The sequence below is a fragment of the Choloepus didactylus genome, chromosome 1 (genome assembly GCF_015220235.1).
Source record: "Choloepus didactylus isolate mChoDid1 chromosome 1, mChoDid1.pri, whole genome shotgun sequence".
Taxonomy (NCBI): domain Eukaryota; kingdom Metazoa; phylum Chordata; class Mammalia; order Pilosa; family Megalonychidae; genus Choloepus; species Choloepus didactylus.
This window is the reverse complement of record NC_051307.1, coordinates 197431333-197458995: the sequence shown is the minus strand read 5'-3', so window position 1 is coordinate 197458995 and position 27663 is coordinate 197431333. Positions and strand designations below refer to the sequence as shown.

Sequence of the window (27663 nt, the reverse complement as noted above, 5' to 3'; positions counted from 1 at the left end):
TTGATGACTGACTCAATCTCTTTACTTGTGATTGGTTTGTTGAGGTCATCTATTTCTTCTTGAGTTAATGTTGGTTGTTTATGCTTTTCTAGGAAGTTGTCCATTTCATCTAAGTTGTCTAGTTTATTGGCATATAGTTGCTCATAGTATCTTCTCATTATCTCCTTAATTTCTGCAGGGTCGGTAGTTATATTCCCTTTCCCATTTCTGATTGCATTTATTTGCATCTGCTCTCTCTTTTTTTTTTTGTTAGCCCAGCCAGTGGTCCATCAATTTTATTGATTTTCTCAAAGAACCAACTTCTGGTTTTGTTGATTCTCTCTATTTTTTTCCTGTTCTCAATTGCATTTATTTCTGCTCTAATCTTTGTTATTTCTTCCCTTCTGCTTGCTTTGGGGTTAGTTTGCTGTTCTTTCTCTAATTCCTCCAGGTGAGCAGTTAACTCTTCAATTTTTGCTCTCTCTTCTCTTTTAATATAGGCATTTAGGGCAATAAATTTCCCTCTCAGCACTGCCTTTGCTACATCCCATAAGTTTTGATAAGTTGTGTTATCATTGTCATTTGCCTCGAGGTATTTACTAATTTCTCTTGTAATTTCTTCCTTTACCCACTGGTTTTCTAAGAGGGTGTTGTTTAGCCTCCATATGTTTGTGAATTTTATGACCTTCTGCCTTTTATTTATTTCCAACTTCATTCCATTGTGGTCTGAGAAAGTGTTTTGTATAATATCAATATTTTTAAATTTGTTGAGACTTGCTTTGTGACCCAACATGTGGTCTATCCTAGAGAATGTTCCATGAGCACTTGAGAAAAAAGTGTATCCTGCTGTTGTTGGATGTAGTGTTCTATAAATGTCTGTCAAGTCTAGTTCATTTATCATAGAATTCAACATCTCTGTTTCTTTAGTGATCCTCTGTCTAGATGTTCTATCCATTGATGAGAGTGGTGTATTGAAGTCTCCAACTATTATTGTAGAGGTATCTATTTCTCCTTTCAGTGATCGCAGTGTTTGCCTCATGAATTTTGGGGCATTCTGGTTTGGTGCATAAATATTTATGACTGTTATGTTTTCTTGATGAATTGACCCTTTTATTAATATATAGTGTCCTTCTTTGTCTCTTTTCATTGTTTCGCTTTTGAAGTCTAACTTGTCTGATATTAATATAGCTACTCCCGCTTTTTTCTGGTTGTTGTTTGCATGAAATATCTTTTTCCAACCTTTCACTTTCAGTCTATGTTTGTCCTTGTGTCTAAAGTGAGTTTCTTGTAGACAGCATATAGATGGGTCGTGTTTTTTAATCCATTCTGCCAGTCTGTGTCTTTTTATTGGGAAGTTTAATCCATTTACATTTAGTGTTATTACTGTAAGGGCAGTACTTTCTACTACCATTTTGTTTTTTGGAATTTATATGTCATATCTTATTTTTTCCTCTCCTTTTACCTTTCTTGATAATCTTCATTTCTGCACTCTTCTCCAACTCTCTCTCTCCTGTCTTTTCCTATCAGCCTGTAGCACTCCCTTTAGTATTTCTTGTAGTGCTGGTCTCTTATTCACAAACTCTCTCAGTGTCTGTTTGTCTGAAAATGTTTTAATCTCTCCCTCATTTTTGAAGGAAAGTTTTGCTGGATATAGAATTCTTGGTTGGCAGTTTTTCTCTTTCAGTATCTTAAATATATCATGCTACTGTCTTCTTGCCTCCATGGTTTCTGCAGAGAAATCTGTACATAGTCTTATTGACTTTCCCTTGTACGTGATGGATCGCTTTTCTCTTGCTGCTTTCAGAATCCTCTCTTTGTCTTTGACATTGGACAATCTGACCAGTAAGTGTCTTGGAGTAGGTCTATTGGGATCTATTCTATTTGGGGTACGTTGTACTTCTTGAATCTCTAATTTTCTGTCTTTTATAAGAGTTGGGAAATTTTCAGTGAATATGTCTTCTATTACTCTTTCTGCCCCTTTTCCCCTCTCTTCTCCTTCTGGGATACCCATAACACGTATATTTGTGCGTTTCATGTTGTCGCTCAGCTCCCTAAGACCCTGCTCATATTTTTCCATTTTTTTCACCATCTGTTCTTTTGTGTGTATGAATTTGAATGACCTGTCTTCCAGTTCACTGATCCTTTCTTCTGCCTGTTCAAATCTACTGTTGTGTCCCTCCATTGTGTTTTTCATCTCCTCCATTGTGGCCTTCATTCCCATGAGTTCTGCCATTTGTTTTTTTAAGTTTATGAATTCTTCTTTATGGTCAGCCAGTGTGTTCTTTATATCTTTCAGCTCTTTTGCTATATCTTCCTTCATTTCATCAAATTTATTTAGCATTAGTTGCCTCCACTCCTGTGTCTCAGCTGAGCTATTAGTTTGTTCCTTTGGCTGGTCCATGTTTTCGTGTTTCCTGGTATGGCTTGTTATCTTAAGTTGTCTAGGCATCTGATTCTCTTGATTAGTTTATTTTGAGCTTGTTTTCTGTCTTTTACCTAGTGGTTTTCTTGTTGGTTGGCTTTGTTTTCTGGCGTCTGTTATTCAGTTCAACTTATTCTAGGCCTCTAACTTAGGTTCTATTTAGTTGATCGGAATTTTTCCCCTCTTGTTTTTTCTGATTCTTGCTCTGCCTCTATGTAACCTTTTTGTGAGTGGGTCTCCTCTGATATGGTCGACCCTAGTCAGATTTTCCCAGTCTAGTGAGGCCCAGGTCTCATTGGGAGGGTATGGAGTTTTCCTAAGAATGAGACCCTCCTATGAGGCCTTTAGAATTGGTGCTTTTCCTCTCCTGTCCAGCAGGTGGCGCTGGCCAGCCCGCAGCTCCCCCACCAGTGTAAGGAGGTATGGAGCCTTTAGTTCTCCTGGTGACTCTGATCCTGTCAGGGGCGTGGCTGACTGAAGCTGGAATCTGAATTCCAGCCCCTGGGGTCTGAATTCCCAGAAGGAGGACTGCCAGTTGAGCTGGGCCTCCCTCCACTCTCCCAATCCTCAGAATTCCAGTTGTCTCTCAGGGGCACTATTCCCTTCTCCTCTCTCCTCTTTGGGTCCTCTCCAGGTAGATTCCTTGGTCAGCCTGAGTTGCCAATTAAAGACGGGGGTGGAGGCCTTCAGTAGTGAATACGGAATTCAAAGACACTGTGGGTACTCTGTCTCCCCCAAGCCCAGCCTAGTCCCTCAACCTGGGCTTTCCGATAGAAAATAACCACATATATTACTTTTAGATTTAAAAAAAAAAAAAAGTAGAAAAGAAATCAAGAAAAAGGAAAAAAGGAAAAAAAAAAAAAAAAAAAAAAAGAGTCTCTTTTAAACGTTTTTCCCCAGCCTGGAAGTTTTGTCAGTGTAAGAATAGAGCATTTAAAGATATGCTTTGGGCTATTGTCTGATAATTACTCTCCAACCGCTTCAGTTCCACCCCTGCTGGGGGCTATTGAAATGCAAAAAGATAAGGGATCAGCGAGAAGCCAGAAGGGACAAAACGTAAGGGAAAAAAAAATGGCTTTTTTGGAGTCTGGGAATGGGTGCCCACTTTTACGTGCCCCCACTTCTTGGAGCCCAGCCCTTCTTTAGCACCCCAGCTCCCAAAGTTAGTTAATTAATTTGTTAATTAATTCTGCAGTTGAGGCTGGTTTGAGCCTCCCTTCTTGCCCTCAGCAGATTGCTGTTTTTTGGGGTTTTTTTTCCTCCCTTTCAGGAAGCCGGCAGCAAGACAGTCTGTGAGGTCTGGGTGGGGAGGGGTGCCAGACCCCTGGTCCGGGAAACTTACAATGTTCACTGCGATCTCAGCTTTTCCTCCAATTCCAAACTTGTGTCCAATGTGTGACTGGTTACTGGAGACCCCGAAAACACTGCTTCACACAGCTCCTGGGTAATTGCCAGCTGCTCTAGGGGAGAGACGAAATACTGCTCCTCACCACTCTGCCATCTTGCCCTGCCTGTAGAATTAATTTTCCCCAAATCTTCTTAACATCATAAATACACAAATCATAAATGCCCAGCAAACTCCAAATAGAATAAATCCAAATAAACCCACTCTGAGACATATTCTGATCAGACTGTCAAATACTGACAAGAAGGAGCAAGTTCTGAAAGCAGCAAGAGAAAAGCAATACACCACATACAAAGAAAACAGCATAAGACTAAGTAGTGACTACTCAGCAGCCACCATGGAGGCAAGAAGGCAGTGGCATGACATATTTAAAATTCTGAGAAAAATTTCCAAGCAAGAATTCTGTATCCAGCAAAGCTCCCCTTCATATTTGAGGGAGAGCTTAAATTTTTCACAGACAAACAAATGCTGAGAGATTTTGCTAACAAGAGACCTGCCCTAGTGGAGATACTAAAGGGAGCCCTACGGACAGAGAAACAAAAAAAGGAGAGAGAGGCGTGGAGAAAGGTTCAGTACTAAAGAGAGTCAGTATGGGTACATTAAAGGACATTAATAGAGAGAGGGAAAAAATATATATGACAAACATAAACCAAAGGATAAGATGGCTGATTCAAGAAATGCCTTCATGGTTAAAACGTTGAATGTAAATGGATTAACTCCCCAATTAAAAGATACAGATTTCCAGAATGGATCAAAAAAAAGTGAACCATCAATATGTTGCATACAAGAGACTCATCTTAGATACAGGGACACAAAGAAATTGAAAGTGAAAGGCTGGAAAAAAAAATTTCATGCAGCTACAGCCAAAAGAAAGCAGGTGTAGCAATATTAATCTCAGATGAAATAGACTTTAAATGGAAGGATGTTATGAGAGACAAAGAAGGCCACTACATGCTAATAAAAGGGGCAATTCAACAAGAAGAAATAACAATCATAAATATTTATGCACCCAATGAAGGTGCCACAAAATACATGAGAGAAACATTGACAAAACTAAAGGAAGCAATGGATGTTTCCACAATAATTGTGGGAAACTTCAACACATCACTCTCTCCTCTAGATAGATCAACCAGACAGAAGACCAATAAGGAAATTGAAAACCTAAACAATCTGATAAATGAATTCTATTTAACAGACATATATAGAACATTACATCCCAAATCACCAGGATACACATTCTTCTCTAGTGCTCATGGAACTTTCTCCAGAATAGATCATATGCTGGGACACAAAACAAGCTCAATAAATTTAAAAAAAATGAAATTATTCAAAGCACATTCTCTGACCACAATGGAATACAATTAGAAGTCAATAACCATCAGAGACTTAGAAAATTCACAAATACCTGGAGGTTAAACAACACACTTCTAAACAATCAGTGGGTTAAAGAAGAAATAGCAAGAGAAATTGCTAAATATAGAGAGACAAATGAAAATGAGAACACAACATATCAAAACTTATGGTATGCAGCAAAAGCGGTACTGAGGGGGAAATTTATAGCACTAAACGCATATATTAAAAAGGAAGAAAGAGCCAAAATCAAAGAACTATTGGATCAACTGTAGAAGCTAGAAAATGAACAGCAAATCAATCCTAAATCAAGTAGAAGAAAAGAAATAACAAGGATTAAAGCAGAAATAAATGACAAAGAGAACAAAAAAACAATAGAGGATAAATAACACCAAAAGTTGGTTCTTTGAGAAGATCAACAAGATTGACAAGCCCCTAGCTAGACTGTCAAAATCAAAAAGAGAGAACACCCATATAAACAAAATAATGAATGAGAAAGGTGACATTACTGCGGATTCCGAAGAAATGAAAAAAAATTATAAGAGGATACTATGAACAACTGTATGACAACAAACTGGATAATGTAGAGGAAATGGACAATTTCCTTGAAACATATGAACAACCTAGACTGACCAGAGAAGAAACAGAAAACCTCAACCAATGAATCACAAGCAAAGAGACCCAATCAGTCATCAAAAAGCTACCCACAAATAAATGCCCAGGGCCAGATGGCTTCACAGGGAAATTCTACCAACCTTTCCAAAAAGAACTGACACAAGTCTTACTTAAACTCTTTCAAAATATCAGAGAAAATGGAACACTACCTAACTCATTTTATGAAGCTAACATCAATCTAATACCAACACCAGGCAAAGATGCCACAAAAAAGGAAAACTACAGGCCAATCTCCCTAATGAATATAAATGCAAAAATTCTCAAAAAAATGCTTGCAAATCGAATCCAAAGACACATTAAAAAAATCATACACCATGACCAAGTGAGGTTCATTCCTGGCATTCAAGGATGGTTCAACATAAGAAAAGCAATCAATGTATTATAACACATTAACAAATCAAAAGAAAAAAATCAAATGATCATCTCAATAGATGCTGAAAAAGCATTCGACAAAATCCAACATCCCTTTTTGATAAAAACACTTCAAAAGGTAGGAATTGAAGGAAACTTCCTCAATATGATAAACAGCATATATGAAAAACCCACAGCCAGCATAGTACTCCATGGAGAGAGACTGAAAGCCTTCCCTCTAAGATCAGGAACAAGACAAGGATGCCCGCTGTCACCACTGTTATTCAACATTGTGCTGGAAGTGCTAGCCAGGGCAATCCGGCAAGACAAAGAAATAAAAGGCATCCAAATTGGAAAGGAAGAAGTAAAACTGTCATTGTTTGCAGATGATATGATCTTATATCTGGAAAACCCCAAGAAATCGATGATACAGCTACTAGAGCTAATAAGCAAATTTAGCAAAGTAGCAGGATACAAGATTAATGCACATAAGTCAGTAATGTTTCTATATGCTAGAAATGAACAAACTGAAGAAACACTCAAGAAAAAGATACCATTTTCAATAGCAACTAAAAAAATCAAGTACCTAGGAATAAACTTAACCAAAGATGTAAAAGACCTATACAAAGAAAACTACATAACTCTACTAAAAGAAATAGAAGGGGACCTTAAAAGATGGAAAAATATTCCATGTTCATGGATAGGAAGGCTAAATGTCATTAAGATGTCAATTCTACCCAAACTCATCTACAGATTCAACGCAATCCCAATCAAAATTCCAACAACCTACTTTGCAGACTTGGAAAAGCTAGTAATCAAATTTATTTTGAAAGGGAAGATGCCTCGAATTACTAAAGACACTCTAAAAAAGAAAAACGAAGTGGGAAGACTTACACTCCCTGACTTTGAAGCTTATTATAAAGCCACAGTACTCAAAACAGCATGGCACTGGCACAAAGATAGACATATTGATCAATGGTATTGAATTGAGAATTCGGAGATAGACCCCCAGATCTATGGCTGACTGATCTTTGATAAGGCCCCCAAAGTCACTAAACTGGGTCATAACAGTCTTCAACAAATGGGGCTGGGAGAGTTGGATATCCATATCCAAAAGAATGAAAGAGAAACCCTACCTCACACTCTACACAAAAATTAACTCAAAATGGATCAAAGATCTCAATATAAATGACAGTACCATAAAACTCCTAGAAGATAACGTAGGGAGACATCTTCAAGACCTTGTATTAGGCGGCCACTTCCTAGACTTTATACCCAAAGCACAAGCAACAAAATAAAAAAATAGATAAATAGGAACTCCTCAAGCTTAGAAGTTTCTGAACCTCAAAGGAATTTGTCAAAAAGGTAAAGAGACAGCCAACTCAATGGGAAAAATTTTTTGGAAACCATGTACCTGACATAAGACAGATATCTTGCATATATAAAGAAATTCTACAATTCAATGATGATAGTACAGACAGGCCAATTATAAAATGGGCAAAAGATATGAAAAGACACTTCTCTGAAGAGGAAATACAAATGGCCAAGAAACACATGAAAAAATGTTCAGCTTCACTAGCTATTAGAGAGATGCAAATTAAGACCACAATGAGATAACATCTCACACCAATTAGAATGGCTGCCATTAAACAAACAGGAAACTACAAATGCTAGAGAGGATGTGGAGAAATTGGAACTCTTATTCATTGTTGGTGGGACTGTATAATGGTTCAGCCAATCTGGAAGTCAGTCTGGCAGTTCCTTAGAAAACTAGATAGAGTTACCCTTCGATCCAGAGATTGCACTTCTCGGTATATACCCGGAAGATCTGAAAGCAGTGACATGAACCGATATCTGCACGCCAATGTTCATAGCAGCATTACTCACAATTGCTAAGAGATGGAAACAACCCAAATGTCCTTCAACAGATGAGTGGATAAATAAAATGTGGTATATACACCCAGTGGAATACTACGTGGCAGTAAGAAGGAACGATCTCGTGAAACATATGACAACATGGATGAACCTTGAAGACATAATGCTGAGCGAAATAAGCCAAGCACAAAAAAAGAAATATTATATGCCACCACTAATGTGAACATTGAAAAATGTAAAATGAATGGTTTATAATGTAGAATTTAGGGGAACTAGTGATAGAGAGCAATTAAGGAAGGGGGAACGATAATTCAATAGGAACAGATAAGCTATCGTGGTTAAATTTAACGTTCTGGGAATGCCCAGGAATGACTATGGTCTGTTAAATTCTGATGGATATAGTAGGAACAAGTTCACAGAAATGTTGCTATATTAGGTAACTTTCTTGGGGTAGAGTAGGAACATGTTGGAAGTAAAGTAGTTATCTTAGGTTAGTTGTCTTTTTCTTACTCCCTTGTTATGGTCTGTTTGAAATATGTTTCAAACAGACCATAAACAACTGTTTATGGATTTTAGTGTATGTTTTTTTTTAATTTTTTAATTTTTCATATTTTATACAGTTGCTTTTAAATAGTTAATTTTAAAAAATTGTTTTTGAATTTTAGTGTATGTTTTTTTAATTTTTTTAATTTTTTTATTTTTTATACAGTCGATTTAAAAAAAAAGTTAAATAAAAAAAAAAAACAAGGAAAAATAATATGCAGAGCCCCGTTGAGGAGCTGGTGGAGAATGCAGGGGTACTGGGCTGCCCCACCTCAATGGTTGCTAATGTGCTCACAGACATAGGGGACTGGTGGTTTGATGGGCTGAGCCCTCTACCACAGGACTTGCCCTTGGGAAGACTGTTGCTGCAAAGGAGAGGCTAGGCCTCCCTATAATTGTGCCTAAGAGCCTCCTCCTGAATGCCTCTTTGTTGCTCAGATGTGGTCTTCTCTCTCTAGCTGAGTCAACTTGGCAGGTAAAATCACTGCCCTCCCCCCTACGTGGGATCAGACACCCAGCAGAGTGAATCTCCCTGGCAATGTGGAATATGACTCCCAGGGAGGAATGTAGACCCGGCATCGTGGGATGGAGAACATCTACTTGACCAAAAGGGGGAAGTGAAAGAAATGAAATAAGCTTCAGTGGCAGAGAGATTCCAAAAGGAGCCGAGAGGTCACTCTGGTGGGCACTCTTACACACAATATAGACAACCCTTTTTAGGTTCTAAAGAATTGGGGTAGCTGGTGGTGGATACCTGAAACTATGAAACTACGACCCAGAACCCATGAATCTCGAAGACAGTTGTATAAAAATGTAGCTTATGAGGGGTGACAATGGGATTGGGAAAGCCATAAGGACCACACTCCCCTTTGTCTAGTTTATGGATGGATGAGTAGAAAAATGGGGGAAGGAAAAAAAAAACAAACAAATTACTTTAATTGCCCTTTTTCACTTTAATTATTATTCTTGTTATTTTTGTGTGTGTGGTAATGAAGGTGTCAGGGATTGATCTGGGGGATAAGTGCACAACTATGTAATGGTACTGTGAACAATCGAATGTATGATTTGTTTTGTATGACTGCGTGGTATGTGAATATATCTCAATAAAATGACTTAAAAAAAAAAAAAAACCACACCACCTTTCCCTGCCTTGTACCCCATCTGGTACAGGATCTGTCTTAGTTTTCTATTGTTTCTTAATAAATTACCACAAACTTCATGACTTAAAACAACACCCATTTATTTCTGTAGGTCAGTGGTCCAGCTACAGCATGATGGGTTTTCCGCTCAGGTTAAAATCAAGATGCTGGCCAGGCTGTGTTCTCCTTGGAGTTTGGGGTCCTCTTCCAAGCTCACATGGTTGTGGTAGAATTCAGTTCCTTTTAGCTATAGGTCTGTCCCCATTTTTTTGCTGCCTATCAGCGAGGCCACCCTCAGCTCTTAGAGGCTCCTCACTTTCCTTGCCATGTGGCTCCCTCCATCTTCTAAACCAGCTACAGAGAATTGCTCTCATGTCGAATCCCTCTCACACTTTGAATCTCTTTCTCCAAGAAAAGCTCAGATTGTTTAGAGCTCCCCCTGGTTAAGTCAGGTCCACCCAGGATAATCCTCCTTTCTTAGAGTCACCTGCGCCATAACCCAATCACATTAGTGATATCCCATCATATTCAGAGTCCCTCCCACATTCAAGTGGGGGGAGATCATAGAAGGGTGTGGGTCATTGGAAGTCGTCTTAGAATTCTGCCTGCCACGGGTTCAGTGGCTCAGGGGTTTGGCCCATCTGTAGGGATGGCAGTGATCGTGTTCATCACTAGCTCAGGGCCTGCTATATGCTCAGCCTCATTCTCTGTGCTTTGCATATATGGTCTCATTCCAAATCTTGCAAAAGTCCCACACTGTTGATATTTTCAACCGGATTGACAGATGAAAAACCTAAGGCTCAGAGGTAACGTAGCTTGTCCAACATGGCCCAGCGAATGACTGCAGTGTCTGGGTACATGAGGCAGGGGGTGCCAGTGTCGTCAGGCGGAGGGGTGGGGCCAGAAGTCCAGTGGCCCCCGAATCAGGTCTCTGTCTTAACAGAGCCTCCCTCCAACCTCATGATCAGATTTTCAAAGCTGCTGGCTTCAACATTTCCCTGCCACCTCCCCTCACTTCCTGTCTTTAGCATCTCTTTTGAAGGATGATGAAGAATAAGGTAGAAATAGACTGATAGAACTTTCTGAAAAAGCCCAATTTAAACTAAACTTGTTTTTAGTTTAACCAGCTCATGGCTGATATTCAGACAAGTAAAAACCTTTTCTATTACCCCTAATTACCAAAAAATGCAATCCTGTCAGGACATTTCTCGCAGTAGCTACACTTGACTAAGCTGGAATCCGTTGTTCAGACATAGCACAGAGAGATGGAGAAAATAGAGGTCCATTGAGTGCAAGCGGCTGACAGGCTAGGTGAAGTTCTGACCAGTTTTCACTTTTCCAGTAAATGCTCCCTCTTATTTTTCATAACCTTTAGCCATCTTTTCAGTTTTCTAGTTATTGATGTCATTTTTTGTTTGAAGAAAGATTTCTTCCTCCTTCTATCAGAGGGATTAAGTGCATGTATGAATTTGACTTGTAGTAGTTCTGCTTAATTTTTCATTGCTATTCAAATTAATGATTAGGACTCAGCTGAAAAGTGAAGTGTACCTTACGATTCTAAGGCTTGCTCCATCAATGCACTAGCGTATGCAGTTCCAACACAATACTGCTCTCCTCGCCAGAGAGGAAGGCTTGACACACTCCTGGGCCCCTCATTCCACAAGGCCCAGGGACAACACCGACAAGCCAGCCACAAACATGCCTCCTGCCCCTGCGTAACTCTCTGCACTTTGGGTATCAGACCACGGGTGACAACCACTTAAATCAGAAGCCAACAGGTTTTTCTTCTCATCTGAAGAGTTGTGCAAGTGACCTTTGGTGGCAGCCAGAACTGTGAAGCTCATTTGAGTCATCTGTGGATGAGACCTCGGTGCCCTGCACTTCGCAGGCACAGAGGGGGACTCAGAGGCATTTGGTGCATGGCCAGAGGGACAGAGGTGGAGTTGATCTTCTGAGTCTTCAGAGAAAGTTTCTGATAGTTAGTGATGGTTTTTCTGAATTAAGGAAATCTTTTTAATGAAACATACAATAATGTGCATGAATGTTAAACATACAGCTTGATGAATTTTACATATATATATTCATGTACACATATATGTGTGTATGTATGTCTGTCTCTATATGTGTGTATGTGTGTGTGTGTGTGTGTGTGTGTATCTAGTAATCATCACCCACATCAAGCCTGGGAACATTTCTACTATCTCAGAAGTTTTCCTCTTGCCTCTTTCTAATTAATACCTGCCCTTTGCAGGGCCACTGTTCTGACTTACATTAGCATGGATTAGTTTTGTCTCCTTGAGCTTGAAATAAATGGAATTATGGTCTTTTGTGTTTGGATTCTTATTTAACCATCCCTGCTTAATTTTTATCACAAGAAGTCAAATAGCTACCTAATCTCCAATGGCAGGGTTGGGTCCGCTGGAACTAAATACTTTAGGGCCGGACCACTCTGAAGAAGTGGAAAATTCAGTAACTTCTGAACATCTTGCCAGTGGGGGAGGGAACGTTCTGTTTGTGCGCCTGCGTGTGCACACTAACAGGTTCTTCAATCTACTTCTTCAGTTCTTCTCCATCCCTCATTGTGATCCTCAGTGACTTCCATCATCATCTTGACTCACACTTCAAGGTCTGACAAAATGAATCTTTATAACATTTCATAAAATGCTGATGTGATATGAGGTGGCCCTGTGACATTTTAGCATAAAGTCATGAATTATTTACAGTAGTCATAAACTGACTTATATTTATTGTTTCATTCTACAATCCCTAAGGCAGCTACTTTTGCCTTTGTGGTCCTCTTTGAAATCATTCCTCCAGACCAATGTGATTTGGTTTCATCCACAGCTAAATGCTAAAATCTCTGTCTTGGCTGGAAAGGAGACTTAAAATGGCCACAGCTCCAGAGGGATTTATATAGAGATGTGTCCGATTTGCTCTGGACTCTGGCCCAGACAGGGTCCCCACTTGGGTTGTGGGTCTCTAACCTACTTTTTAACATGGATAGACATGTGTCTTTGATCATAAAAGAGAAAGAAACAACAAAAGGATTTGAACAGTTCCAGGCAAACTCATCACCATTTAGAGAAATCAATCAGAGCGCAAGCCCTACGGACAGTTGATCACTTTGGGGGATGGTCCAGTCTCCTTGGGAAATGTATAATTTGCATCATTGCATATAATTTTTTTTCCTAAGAAGTCTGAAAATGAAGAGTAAGAAGTGAATGGATGGACATGACAGTTTCCTGATTTGAAAAAATATTCCAACAAGTTGGACTAACTAGGAGTACACACAGGTTCTTTTTAACATTGCTATTTGAACTTTATTTTACTGTCCACTATGTTCAGTCTAACAGCTGTGAGATAGCAAACCATTTTACAGTCAGCTGGGGGTCCCTCTCACTGAGAGGGGTGGGAACTTGATGTCCCTTGAGCCCTGAAGTCCCTGGGTGTAACGGTGGAGGCTGGAGCCCTGGTTCATCTCTGTATGATGGCACCTGGTCCGAGTGACATGGCCAGGATCAGCCTGCATCAAAATCACAAAACCAAGTTGCCTTTCGGCCTTCCACTTCCAGGGTTCGTGTCCTTATGTCCTTTCCCTACTTCTTTGACCTGACCTCCTCAGGTGCAATCCTGTGTCCCAGTCCCACACCGGGTGAAAGGTTGCACTTGATCATCCCCAGGCCCTTATAACTTGTGGAGCCATGATTCCAGTCCTCCTGGAGAATTAATATGATTATAGCGCTTAGTTGTATAGGTTAAGATGTGGCCCTTTCCTTTGGAGAGCCTGAGCCTGTGTAGCTCTATGGTGGAATGGCAGATGATGTCCTTATGGCCACCTAGGACACAGTATCTTCTTTTGGAAGATATGCATGGTACTGGGGGCTGAGGAATGGGGTGGTCTCTTGCCCAGCCATCGACCCTTCTTCCACACCTCCAAGAGAAGCTGAAAGCATTCACCCAGCTTGGCCTGACTGCCACAGCTTGCCACAGCTTCTTTCTGGAGGTGGCTTGTAGGCAGCCGTCATTCCATGTCCCTTTACTTCTGAAAAGGAGAATAAGACTATTTGCCTTGCTGCCTCAACAGTCTGCTTTCCAAACCCAGGCCAGCCTGGGGACTAAGGTGGGGGTTGGATGGTAGGTTGGTGGGGCTAGCCAGAGCCTGCTTGATTTGCAAACCAGGACAAGTAGCTTCACAGCTCAGATACCTAGATGGACAGGTGAGGGGTCTCTGCTCCAAGAGGAAGTATTTCCCACCAAGCCAAACCAAGGACCCCATTGAGATTAACTCACCCCAGATAGAGGAAGGAAGGTCAGTGGATGGGAGTATGGGAGATTCTCCTAAACTTATGTCTGATTTTGCCCATGAGTCTCACTGACGGCAGCCTGGAGAAGTGAGCCCCACAGGCCAGGGCTTCTGTAGGATACTTTTTTGTCAAGATCTGGCAATAACTCTTCACTCCTTGTTCTCTGTTCCAGAATCACAGCTGCATTTCTTTTACCACCAACTCAGCCACATTAACCTCTCATGCCCACAACCCCCCACGCAAATCTCTCGTGGCTGTGGAACCATTGGCAGCTAAATGATGCCAATTTCCCTCTCCTAGGTCCTTGCTTCCGGATGCTGCCAAAAAAAAATAAGAGCCATGAACCAAACGGTTTCCATTTCCAAGGAATTTTAAATCTTAAGTTTAAATTTAAACTACACTTTTCAATTATTTTGAAATGAAGAAGGATTTGAGTTCATAAACATCTTTCCCTTTTTATGTCCTGGAAACCCCCTGGAGAGCCAGCAGCTCAGAAATATTTTAATCCACCGTGATTGGACTGGTGGCAAGAACAAACTATTCTCATCAAAAAGTTCCTGGCCATGTGTGGAGTTCCTTGGGCAGGGCTAGCTCTGGCAAGCCGTCGTTTATCATGTGCTGAGCTCCGGGGCCAGACTGCTCAGGCCAAACCCAGCTCCGCCTCTAACAAATCTTGTGTGCCTGGGCAAGTTATTTCACCTCTCTGACCTCAGTTTCTTTGTCTGTAAAATGGAGATAATTGTTAGAACCTACTCTGGGGGTGTTGTGGGGAGTCATAAATGCTTATCAGATGTCAGCATGGAGCCTGGCACATATTAAGTGCCTATTAAGTGTTCTCTGTTGTCATTTTAGCAGGCATTGTGACAGGATCCCAAGGGCTTCCTGACCAAGACAGACTGATTATTCCCTGAAACAGCAACTTACGTTCTGGTTCTTTCTTACGTGAATGTGGGAAATTAACTATTTCCAGGTAGGCAGAGCGGAGGTCTTCCTGATGTCGATGAGACACCTCAGTTTACCAGTCTGTAAAATGGACCTGGCCAAGCCAATGACTGGTGGACTCAGGGTGGCTAAACCAGTTGCCCCTGCACTGCCTTCAGGCCTCACTGCCCCAGATCTATGGATTAGGAAGACTCCGAGGTTGGTGGTGTGGCAGTCCGACATCCCCTCCTAGCAATGGGCCCTATTGAAACAGGTTATATTGGTGGTGATCCTTGATGTCAGCCAACAACTCCATTTACTTAATAAAAATGGCAGCAGTTACTCCCCTTCTGCTGGTTGACTCGATCTGCCTTGGCATCTTCTAAGAAGGCAGCTCAGCCTGGTACCCTGTGGGGAGGAGGAGGGCAGGGGTGCTGAGGTTGACCCGGAACATCCCAGCTGCTTCCTGAGCTGAGCAAACTTGGGAAAGTCAGTTCACTTCTCTGAGCCTCAAAGGGGTGTTGGAGCCACATGAGTCAACATGTTGCACAACTTGCACACCCTCCCCAGCGTCCTCTGCCCACATTTCCCTTGCCCTCAGGCAAACACACATTTAAACCAACATGAATCCAACAGTGGCTCCCTGCAGGGAATAAAGGCAGGGAGAAATAATTTAATGGGAGTGAGCAAGCCCCTGGGCAGATGTGAGGTAAAACATAAATCTGCTGGTTATGCTTTCTCAGGCTCTCACAGTGGGAGCACCGTGATGTCCGAGGGATCACCCACAGTTTAACGTTTTTCAAAACGTGGCCCCTGAAAGCCACTACTGAAAGACTCCATTTTCCTTGTTCACAAAATGAATTTGGATGAAATTCTGGGTTATTTAGGCTGAAATGAAAAAATATAAATAACAGCCAGGTGGACTTGTTGAGAAAGGGGTGTTGGTCTGCAGTGCGGCGCCTTCCTAAGGGAGGACAAGGGTGATTTTGACTAAGCGATTTCCCCCTTAGGGGCTTGCGTTGGAATCTGACTCCCAAGCAGACCATGGCTGATGATCCTCTCTTTACAGAAGGTGTCATGCTGATCCATAAGTACTCTCTTTGGGTTCCATGTCTGTGTCTCTCGCCATCCTGGGCACCCCTTGAGGGCACCACGTATGTTATCTCCTGGTGCCCAGGCTTAGCCCAGTCCAGGGCTGGGAGCCACTCAGTTTCTCTTTGTTGAACAAGAGCCGAGCCCTCCCCCAGGAAACCATACCCAGAATTGAAGCTGCTGGCTCTGACCCGTCTATAAAAATTTAATCCCATTAGTCAGTTCTTTAAACTGTATTTGACAAACCTGGGAGAAAATAACTTCCCTGGTTACCTGATGGAATTCCCTTCCCTGCATTTGTCTCTCCTTACTCCAATCTAAAATTGCAAAGATGTAGGATGGTGGGGAGAAGAAATAACAGGGATGCTTGTACAATTTCCTGTGCGTCATGACAAATGGTGATTAAAACAATTGGAAATTCCCACCCGGGAAGTGGCAGGTGAGGCAGAAACCAGCAAAGTTGTCCTAATAAGGTGAGCTGAAGAGAGCCCTGACTCACCAGCTCAGGGCTGGGGCTTCACGAGCCTGGAAGCCCACGTGCTGCTGCAGTGGAGGTCTGCTGGGATCTCCTTTAGTCTGAAAGACCTTGAAATCCCACCAGAATATGAGTTCATTGTCCAAGTTCCTGTGAACTGTGGTAACAGATCATCTGAAATATTAGCACTGATGCCACCAAGTTCCTGGAGAGATGAAAGAAAGACGTACTGAAGAAGAAAACACCCTGTCCATTTTCTTTAGACTACAGTACATTTATCAAGTGTTCAGATGTGCCAGGCCCATCCGGGGGAGGGGGGGCTTGCTTGGGGGGAGGGGGGGTTGGCTGAGATTTTATTCCACAGTGTTGGTGTTCCCAATTTCAGGGTTATAGGCAAGGGAGGATTAACGATTAACAGTGGTGACTAGGGAAGAAGAAAGATGTGCAAACAAAATGTCATTCTCAGCATTTGTGGTAAAATGGCTTACAAGTTATTTTACTCAAGCAGTGGGGTCTCTCTGCTAATTGTATTGCATTGGGAGAAGTGCCTCTAGAGTGCTGGGATCAGTGGTGGTGCGGAGGAGAATCGTGTTTCAGATATGTACATGGCTGCAAAGGCTGCATCCCTCTCACCCTGACCCGCAGCCTCCAGCTGATATACTTATCATTTAGTTGAAAACAACAGTTATGTGGGTGGGGTGTCCTTGGCTGTGACCCTAATGAATATAGCAGCAGCCTATGATATGTCACCTCCTCCTGCTGCAAAGGTGGGAAGACTTGGCTTTGCCAAACATGTATCTTGAGCTTGGTATTTCCTGAGCTATGAGCTGGGAAGCTGGGTGAGGACACTCAGATCCAAGTTCTCTGGCCTGGGTCCCTGACGGGATAGACACGAGCTATGGCCAGGCAGCAGAGCATATTCTCAAGCAAAGAAACACAGCAAGATGTTAAAAGCATAACCTGGAGTGAGTCATTTAACCCTTATAAGACGCCATTTTCCTTGTTCACAAAATGAATTTGAATGAAATTCTGGGTTATTTAGGCCAAAATGAAAAAATATAAATGATAGAGAAGGCATTAGCAATTAATTCATGAAGGAAGGATTGCAGTGTTCAGTAATTAGAGTTGGGGCAGTCAGCTCTCCATATGCAAAAAAAGGGGGGGAGGTAGAAATCCCTACCTCCCATCATAGACAAAATCTAAAACGAAAAAGTTTTCAACACAGATTTCTGGGTCCCATGCTTGTTCTATTAGGACTTGGAACTCTATTATTTTTTAAAGCTTTTCACAGAACATTTGGAAACCCATAGACTAGACTATTAACACCCTGAAGGCAGGCTGTTTTTGTCATTAAATGATTTGTACCAAGTATGGTGCCAGAAATATTATGAACCCAGAAAATGTTTGTTGAATAAATACATGATTTAAGAGATCCAAAAGAAAAACCAAGCAGAATGAATTTCCAAAAGAGATTATAAATATTGCTTTGGCTATCATTAACAATTGAATACATAGCCATGTACCTAGAATTATTTTGGGTACTGCTCTGCCTGAAATCAGGAGAGAAGAACTGAGTGGAGAGACCCTGGTGAGATCAGCCTTGTTCTTTACTGAAACTAATGTAAAGATATTTTGAAATATCACACATGCCTTGAGAGAAACTAGGCTCACCCAATAATATTATTAAGCCATATTTTCACTGTGGTCATGATTATTCAGTCAGTGTTCTGGAAATACATATTTAATTGTGGTGATGAATGCACAACTCTGTGATTATACAGGGAGCCATTGATTGTACACTTTGGATGGATTGTATGGTGTGTGAATAAAACTGTTTAAAAAATTAAAACATTTTGTGCATCAAAGGACATCATTAAGAAAGTGAAAAGAAAACCAACAGAATGGAAGAAAACATTTAGAAACCATATATTTTATAAGGGTTTAATATGCAGAATATATAAAGAACTACAACTCCACAGCAAAAAAGACAAACAACCAAATTTAAGAATGTGGATAGGACTTGAATAGACATTTCTCCATAGAAGATATACAAATGGCCTATAAATACATGAAAAGAGGATCGTCTGTAGCCATTAGGGAAATGCAAATCAAAACTACAATGAGATACCACCACACATCCACTAGAATGGCTATTATTTAAAAAAAAAATTATAAAGTGCTGACAAGGACAAGGAGAAATAGGAAGCTTAGTACATTGTTAGTGGGAAAGTGAAATGGTGCAGCCGCTATGGAAAAGTTTGGTGGTTTTCAACAAGTTAAACATAGAACTACCATATGACCTGGCAATCCCACTTCTAGGTATATACTCAGAAGAACTGAAAGCAGGGACATGGACAGACATTTGTAACCAGTGCTCACAGCAGCATTATTCACAATAGCCAAAAGGTGGAATCAACACAAACATCTATTGAGAGATGAATGGGTAAACAAAACATGGTACATACGCACTATAGAATATAATTCAGCTATAAGCAAGAATGAATTTCTGATACATGCTACAGCATGGATGAACCTTGAAAACATCATGTTGAATGAAATAAGTCAGGCACAGAGGGATAGATATTATATGATTCCATGGAAATATAACAAGAGCACACAAATTCATAGACAAAAGTACAGTGCAGGTTCCCAGGGCAGTGGGGAGGAGGATTGAAAAGTTAATGCACAATGGTTGCAGGGTTTCTGTTTGGGGTGGTAGGAATGTTCTGGTAATGGATGGTAGTGAGTGTAGCACAACATTGTGGACGTGACTAATCTCAGTGAATTGTTTGCTTAGGAGTGGCTGAGAGGGGAAATGTAATGTTGTATGTATGTTTCCACAGTTTAAAAAAAAGAGAGAGAGTCAAAAGAAACAATGACAATGAAATCAGTTTAATGCAACACATGATCCTGAACTGGAGCAGACAGATCAATAGATAGACATAGATAGACATAGATAGACTGACAGATAGATGGACAAATGGATGGATAGATGGATAGACAGTTAAAATGATATGGTGAGAGAACCTAAGATGGTGGCTAGGAGAGACAGGGCAAAAAAACACCTCTGTGAAAAATACTAGATAAAAGCCAGAAAGTGACCCAGAACACCAGTTCCAGCGATGCACCAGCTGGACAAGGTCTGCTAAATCCACAGGGACCATGCACTTGGTGAAACCAGGAGTCTGTGTTCTGAAACTAGTGAGTGAGCCTGCTGAATGTCCGGCAGCCATGCTGCAGTGTGGGGAAACTGTGGGTTGGCATTTGGAGGCAGACTAGTTCTTTTTTTAAAAATCCAAAAGCGGCTGCAGATACAGCAGCGAGAACTGCACAGTGAAGCGTGGCAGGAACGGGCTGTGTGAACGCCTCAATGTCTGGCGTGGAAGATGGCCTTTCAGGCACTGGCTGCTAATTGTCTCAGAACAAGGCAGGCAGAGGAGAGCCAAAAGGGGAAAATAACCATGCCCCTTGCAGCCATCTTTCCAGCAGGCTGGGAATGCTCCTGCCTGGCGCTGGAGCCACAGCTTAGAGCTGCACCAAAAAACCCAGTGCGACAGGAAGTGTTTCCAGCATCATGCACACACACCACAATAGTGGGCATGGACAGTAGTCTTTCACACACCCACAGCTAATTGTCCCAGAGCTGGGAAGGTGGAGCTGTGCAAAAAGGAGGAAATTAACGTGCCTCATACAGCCATCCTTAAGGCAGGCTGGGAAAGCACCTACACGGCCCAGCGGCCCAGAACTTCCCTTGAGGGATGGCACGCACTTGTGACGTAGCACAGCCTTCACTCAACAGAGGCCCTAGAAGGGCACAGCTTGGAAGAGGGACCCACTGAGAAATTCCAGGGACCATACACCAATACCAAGGACTTGTGGGTCAGAAGCAGAAACAATCTGTGGCGAGACTGAATTGAAGGTTTAGACTCTTGCAACAGCCTTAAATCTCCAGCAACACCTGGGAGGTTTGATTATTAAAGCTGCCCTGCCTCCCTAACCGCTCAGACACATGCCCCACATTCAGGGTGGACAGCACCAACAACACACCCAAACTAGGTGCACCAATCGGAGCCTACAGGAATCAGACCCCCACACACCACAAAGACAAAGTTGGGGAGAACTGGCTTGAGGGGTATAGGTGACTTGTGGATGCCATCTGCTAGTTAGTTAGAGAAAGTGTGCTCCACCAAGCTGTAGATCTGACAAATTTGAGATTAGGCTTTGACTAATTCTACATACCCTAAAAGAACCCTATCAAGTAAAGCAAATGCCAAGAGGCAAAAAAGAAAATTTTAAAGCATATGAAAAAGCCAGACGATATGGATAACCCAAACCCAAACACCCAAATCAAAAGATCAGAGGAGACACAGTACTTGGAGCAATTAATCAAAGAACTAAAGATAAACAACAAGAGCATAGCACAGGATTAACAGGACATGAAGAAGACCATGGCACAGGATATAAAGGACATGAAGAAGACCCTAGAAGAGCATAAAGAAGAAATTGCAAGAGTAAATAAAAAAATAGATGATCTTATGGAAATAAATCATTGACCAAATTAAAAAGATTCTGGATACTCATAGTACAAGACTAGAGGAAGCTGAACAACGACTCAGCAACCTCAAGAACCACAGAACAGAAAATGAAAGAACAAAAGAAAGAACGGGGGAAAAATTGAAAAAATCAAAATGGACCTCAGGGATATGATAGATAAAATAAAACATCCAAATATAAGACTCATTGGTGTCCCAGAAGGGGAAGAGAAGGGTAAAGGTCTAGAAAGATAGATCAACCAGACAGAAGAAATTGTTGCAGAAAACTTCCCAAACCTACACAATATAAATACACAAAGCATAAATGCCCAGTGAACTCCAAATAGAATAAATCCAAATAAACCCACTCCAGGACATATTCTGATCATACTGTCAAATACTGAAGAGAAGGAGCAAGTTCTGAAAGCAGCAAGAGAAAAGCAATTCACCACATACAAAGGAAACAACGTAAGACTAAGTAGTGACTACTCAGCGGCCACCATGGAGGTGAGAAGGCAGTGGCACGACATATTTAAAATTCTGAGAGAGAAAAATTTCCAACCAAGAATACTTTATCCAGCAAAGCTCTCCTTCAAATTTGAGGAAGAGCTTAAATCTTTCACAGACAAACAAATGCTGAGAGACTTCTCTAATAAAAGACCTGCCCTACTTCAGATACTAAAGGGAGCCCTACCAACAGAGAAACAAAGAAAGGAGAGAGAGAGATAGAAAAGGGTTCAGTACTAAAGAGATTCAATATTGGTTCATTAAAGGACAATAATAGAGAGAGGGAAAAAATATATCTGACAAACATAAACCAAAGGATAGGATGGCTGATTCAAGAAATGCCTTCACAGTGATAACGATGAATGTAAATGGATTAAACTCCCCAATTAAAATATATAGATTGGCAGAATGCATCAAAAAATATGAACCGTCAATATGTTGCATACAAGAGACTCATCTTAGAAACAGGGACACAAAGAAATTGAAAGTGAAAGGATGGAAAAAATATTTCATGCAAGCTACAGCCAAAAGAAAGTAGAAGTAGCAATATTAATCTCAGATAAAATAGACTTTAAATGCAAGGGTGTTATGAGAGACAAAGCAGGCCACTACATACTAATAAAAGGGGCAATTCAACCAGAAGAAATAACAATCATGAATGTTTATGCACCCAATCATGGTGCCACAAAATACATGAGACAAACACTGGCAAAACTAAAGGAAGCAATTGATGTTTCCACAATAATTGTGGGAGACTCCAACACATCACTCTCTCCTCTAGATAGATCAACCAGACAGAAGACCAATAAGGAAACTGGTAACCTAAACAATATGATAAATGAATTTGATTTAACAGACATATAAAGCACATTACATCCCAAATCACCAGGATACACATTCTTCTCTAGTGATCACGGAACTTTCTCCAGAATAGACCATATGCTGGGACATAAAACAAGCCTCAGTAAATTTAAAAAAAAAATGATATGGCAAAAAAAAAATGCTAAAAGTTAGTCAATCTGGGAATCTGGGTGGGGGCTATGTTGAAGATTTCTGTATGGGATTTGTATTAGTGTTGTAACTGTCCTGTAAGTTTGAAAAAGGATATAAAGGAATTAAAGTCCCTCCCCCTCCAAAAAGAAGTATGTCTACTTTGTGTAGATACACATCTTTAAGTTTTTTCTTCTTTATTTGTTTATTAAGGTATAACTTAGAAATAATAAACCTCACCAACTCTAAGTGCACAGTTTGATGAATTTTGGTATCTGTGTATAACATGTAATTGCCACTGTAATCAAGAAATGGAAGAGTTCCCTCATCCTGCAACGTGTCCTGGTGCCCTTTGTACTCGATCCCCCTCCCCGCCCCAGCCCAGGCAACCCCTGAGGTGCTAAGTGTCACCCTGGTCTAACACTCAATTTTTACAAAGGAATCTTAGAGTCAGCGATTTTTAAATTTTGGTCAAAAGATGAAAAAGCAGACAGTTCGAGAAGTGAGAAGGCAAAAGAAATTCGTAACTTAGCTAGGCAGGCTGCTGGAGACTGGACACAGCTTCCACGTGGCAGAGAATGAGCTTGACTTGGAGAAGGGAGGCTGGAGGCCTCCGGAGAGCGTGCCGCAGACACTGGGTGCCCACAGAAATTTTGACAATGCGGTTAGGCATTTTTATGATCACAGAAAAAGAACACAAGGGTTGTGATATACAAACTAGATATAAATCTGACAACTGGCCTTCTGAATGTGGGTCTGGATTTATTTTTAATTGCAAGTCTTAAAGACCTCCTCCTCAGCCTTCAGGCTTACCTCAGAAGATTCTGAATGGACACACCACTTCAAGACGAAGCATCTGAGTAAACAAACCTCTGCCTCGGAGAATGTTCTCTTTCTCTGAGCTGTTAATTAAAAGGCTCAGGGTCCCTGGTTCACCAAGATTTATTAGCCCAAACTGAGGCCCATGAGTGGCGGTATGTCCACCAGAGATAAATGCAGCAAAGACAAGAACACGGGGATTCTGTTGTCTAGGGAGACATTTGGGGCTTTTAAGTTTCTGCCCATACGTGGGCACCAGGCACAGTGCTGGGCCCTGAGGCTATGACTGAGCAAGATGGATGAGCCCTTCCTGCTGTCCTACAGGAGCTCGCGTTCTGATCACGGGAGGTTGGAAAAGTGGACAAATAACACAGTGTCACCCGTCAGAGACTAGAGTGGGGACAGAGTGCCGAAGCTGCTGTGCTGGCGCCCTGAGAGATGTGTCAGTGCTGGGCAGCAGCTTGGAATGCTTACTCTTACTCTTTCTAACTCTTTGTTACTGGGGCACTGATGAGAGACCCAGAACTGACAGGGAGTTTAGAGTTACCCTCGCCCAACTCCCTCATTTGACAGAGGCCCAATGTGGGTAAAGTTCTTACCTGATAAACATCCTAAGGGGAGGGCAAAAGGCAAATCATAAACTATGGGAAATATTTACAGATCATATTACAGGTGAGAGATTAATTTCTTACTCTATAAAGAGCTGTTGGCCAGTGAATGAAGGAGCGAGGGGAGCAAGAAGAGGTTGACAAAAATCGAAATGTTTATGGCACACAGCAGCTGGGACTTGCAGACACTCTCAGTCACTGCCTGTAGAGGAGAAAGGTATACAGTTCCTGAACAGGCCAGCAGTTCTGGGAAAATTAAAGACAAAGCAAGTCAAAAACTGCAAAGAACTCAAATGTCACTCAACAGGTGAATGGATAAACAAATTGCGGTATGTCCATTCAATGGGATGTTACTCAAGCGATAAAAAGGAATAAACTGTTGATCCCTGCAACAAGATAGATGAATCTCACAAACATTTTGCTGAGCAAAAGAATCCAGTTACAAAGGAGAATGTATTGTACAATTCCCTTTATGTGAAATTCTAGTTCAGGCAAAACTAATTGGTAGTTGTCTTAGCTTGCCAGGCTGCTGTGACAAATACTACACAATGGATGGGCTTAAACAACAGGAGTTTACTGGCTCATGGTTTCAGAGGCCAGGAGGCCAAATCAAGGAGTTGGCTAGAAGGCTTGCTTTCTGTAACATTCTGGCTGGCTGCAATCCTTGGGGTTCCTTGGCTTGGATCCCTCGCATCACATGGCAACATCCTCTCCTTTCTCTTCCAGGTCCCCACTGACTTCCGCCTCCTCCCTGTGGCCTTCTCTGGCTATGTCTGAATTTCTTTTGCTTAAAAAGGATTCTAGTGATACGGATTAAGACCCAACCTCATTCTTCAGGAGATCTATTTGCAATGGGTTCATCATACCCACAGGAATGCAGATTAAGAACATATCTAAATTGAGGCACCAAATTCAATCCACCAGAGTAGTTTTCTGAGACCAGAGTGAAATTGGAAAATCAAACGCAAAGGGGCATTTAGGGAACTTGGGTGGGTGGGTGGGGAGAATGGGGTGTGTGCTACGTTGATTGTGGTGGGATCATGCAGCATACAGGTATATATTTGTCTGAACTCTTAAAATGGATGAGTTCCTTTTATTGTATATAAATTCTATCTCAATAAAGATGATTTAAAAAGTAAATTTTTAAAAAGAAGGAAAGAAGCATAGCCAGAAAACAGAGAAGCATTTGATTAGATTGCTATCTAATCATTCATTCGCCGAACGCTCGTTGAGCACCTTCTGTGTGCAGGTGCCCTAACAGGTAATGACTGTCTGTTTGGGCCAGAACATGGGGTGACAGGGTCATGAGCCCCTGGGTTCCCTCTCTGGACAACCGTCACAGCATCTGCTGCCCCAGGCTCTGGGCTGCCCAGAGACCCACCATCAGGACACAAGTTAGGGCAGGGGTAGTGGCTACTAAGGAGAAAAGTAACTCTCCCTTTTTGGTTTTAGAAGACAAAAATCAATAAAGCAAAGCAATGGAGTGGGGAGGAGATTGGGTTTGTTCTATGAATCAGAGCCCCACCTGTACCTGTCTGAACACGTCTGTTGAATAACCACCCCATCTTGCTTGCTTCTTATTGTTTGTTCACATGTGTTTGTGGAACCTCAGCCTGAGGTATTAGCATTATTTTGCTCTTTTTCTTTCCAGGTTCATTGACACAACATGTTGAGATCTGATTTCTGCAATTTTCCTAGCTTCCAAATACGTGTCCGTACTGGGCATATAAACAAAGTGTCCTGGGCAGGAGACAGCGGCTGTTTGTAGATACATATGTCTCCCTCTAGATGGATGGTTTCTGTGTGTGGACTTTGTTCTACAGTCAGATAAGAAGAGGTGTGGCAGCTTCTCTGGTTATTATTTAATATTTCACAGATGGGGTATGTAACATCTGCTCAAGACATCCAGGAAGTGAGATAGTGTTTTTAATTTTTAGGAAAATTAACAGGTCAAACAAGAAACACATGCCCAATGCCAAGCCAGCTATGACCTGCTTCTTTCTCTTTGGTATGCTCAGAGCTGTCATTTTGCCCCATCCCACTTCTCAGACCAGGCAAGAAGGAACGAAGGCATCAGAAGAGAGCATCCTCCCTGGGCCAGTAGCAGGGGACCACAGCAGGTTTGCAGATTTAAATCATCCTACTCACTTCATGTTTCTTCCCTTCTTCAGAAGCCTTTGAGATTGCTCTGCCACTTGGAAGCAACATTACAGTTCTCATCAAGCCCGGGAACCCAACCCTGCCACTGAAGCCCTGTTATATCCTCGTTTCTAAAAGATTTTTACCCATGTTGACCATCAAATCTGGGGAAAGAATAACCTTTGCCTTTAGCTGCCAGAATCCAGAGCATCGCTTTGTCATAGAGATCCAAAAGAATATCGGTAAGTATGCACTCGTAAACTGTTTGACAATAACTTTAATGTTTCTGTACCTCCCTGCCTCTCTTTCCCATGCTAACCCAGTCTCTAATGCTATAGAGGTAAGATCTATTCTCAAACTCTGCGCTCTCTTTATTTAGCTCTCATGTGTCTAGTCACAGTTTGGGGTTAATTGTTTAATCTCACAAAGAGAGTAAGTAACTTACCCAAAGTTGCACAGTTAATAACTAACAGACCAGGATATGAACCCAGATACTCTGGCTCCAGAGTCTGTGTCCTTAGCCACCAGGCTACACTGTCCCTTGACAAAGCAAGATCCACAAGCTACAGATCTTCAGGTCTGTGGGCTCCATGTGATGTGCTAAAAACGTCAGGCTGATGTGGAGCAAAAGTCAAGGGAATTAAACAAGGCAGCCTGGGTACTAGAGGACAAAAGAATCAGAAGTTTGAGGAGATAAAGTAGAGAAATGAGTCCACAAGACACAATGGGAAAAGCAGCAGCCTTGGAGACTGATGGACCTGGGTTCACTTTCAAATTCTAGTGCTATTTACTGGTCATGTGACTTGATCACATGACTTCATATGAGCTCTTTACTGCTTTGTCCTTTAGTTCATTCTAGTCTATAAAATAAGGGTCATCATACCAACCAATAGGGTTGTTGTGAGAATGAAATACAATAATGGATTGAATTTAATAAGCCATAGCTATTTGGTATTATTATTCATAATTTGATTTGTGATAGGAGTTTGACCTAGAAAATAATAATTGGGCAGAAAAAATTAAATTTATAAACTTCCAATAATTTTTAAGGTGGGCTTGCCGAACAGGAATTAAGAGATGTATTAACAACAGGAGCACTTTTTGTGATCCAATCATTTCAGAGAAAATTCCTTAGCCTTTAAGGGTAAATAAAAGAATGAGGCAACCAAATCAAGAAGCAAACAAAAGTTAAAATAAATTTAAAAAAAAATAGAAGCAAGAAATTCAGTTTTAAAAACTACATTTGCTAAATAGAGCCAAGACCAGGTTCTCTGAAAACACAAATTAAACAGACAAATCTCAGACTAGTCTGATGGAAAAAAGAGAGAGAAAATATAAATACACAATATTAGAAGTACGAATGAATATGATATCAAACAGAGGCAATTTCTAAGATGGTAAGAGACTATGTATGACATTATGTAATTAATGTGAAAACCTGAATACAAATGTCCAAGATAAGGGGTAGCAGGGGTTAGTTTAGACATGGTTTTATATATGAGTTCTATAGAACCTCAAAGGCAGATAATTCCTATAA

General features: G+C 41.3%; 1 protein-coding gene across 2 annotated transcripts in view; it reads left to right on the top strand.

Moving 5' to 3' along the window:
* The window catches only part of CDCP1 (CUB domain containing protein 1), an 86767-nt gene that overhangs the window by 18813 nt on the left and 40291 nt on the right, over positions 1-27663 (top strand). For both annotated transcript variants that reach the window (XM_037848961.1, XM_037848977.1), the window contains exon 2: positions 26159-26368. In XM_037848961.1, coding sequence (XP_037704889.1) covers positions 26159-26368 — 210 coding nt within the window. The remainder of the gene's footprint in view (positions 1-26158; positions 26369-27663) is intronic.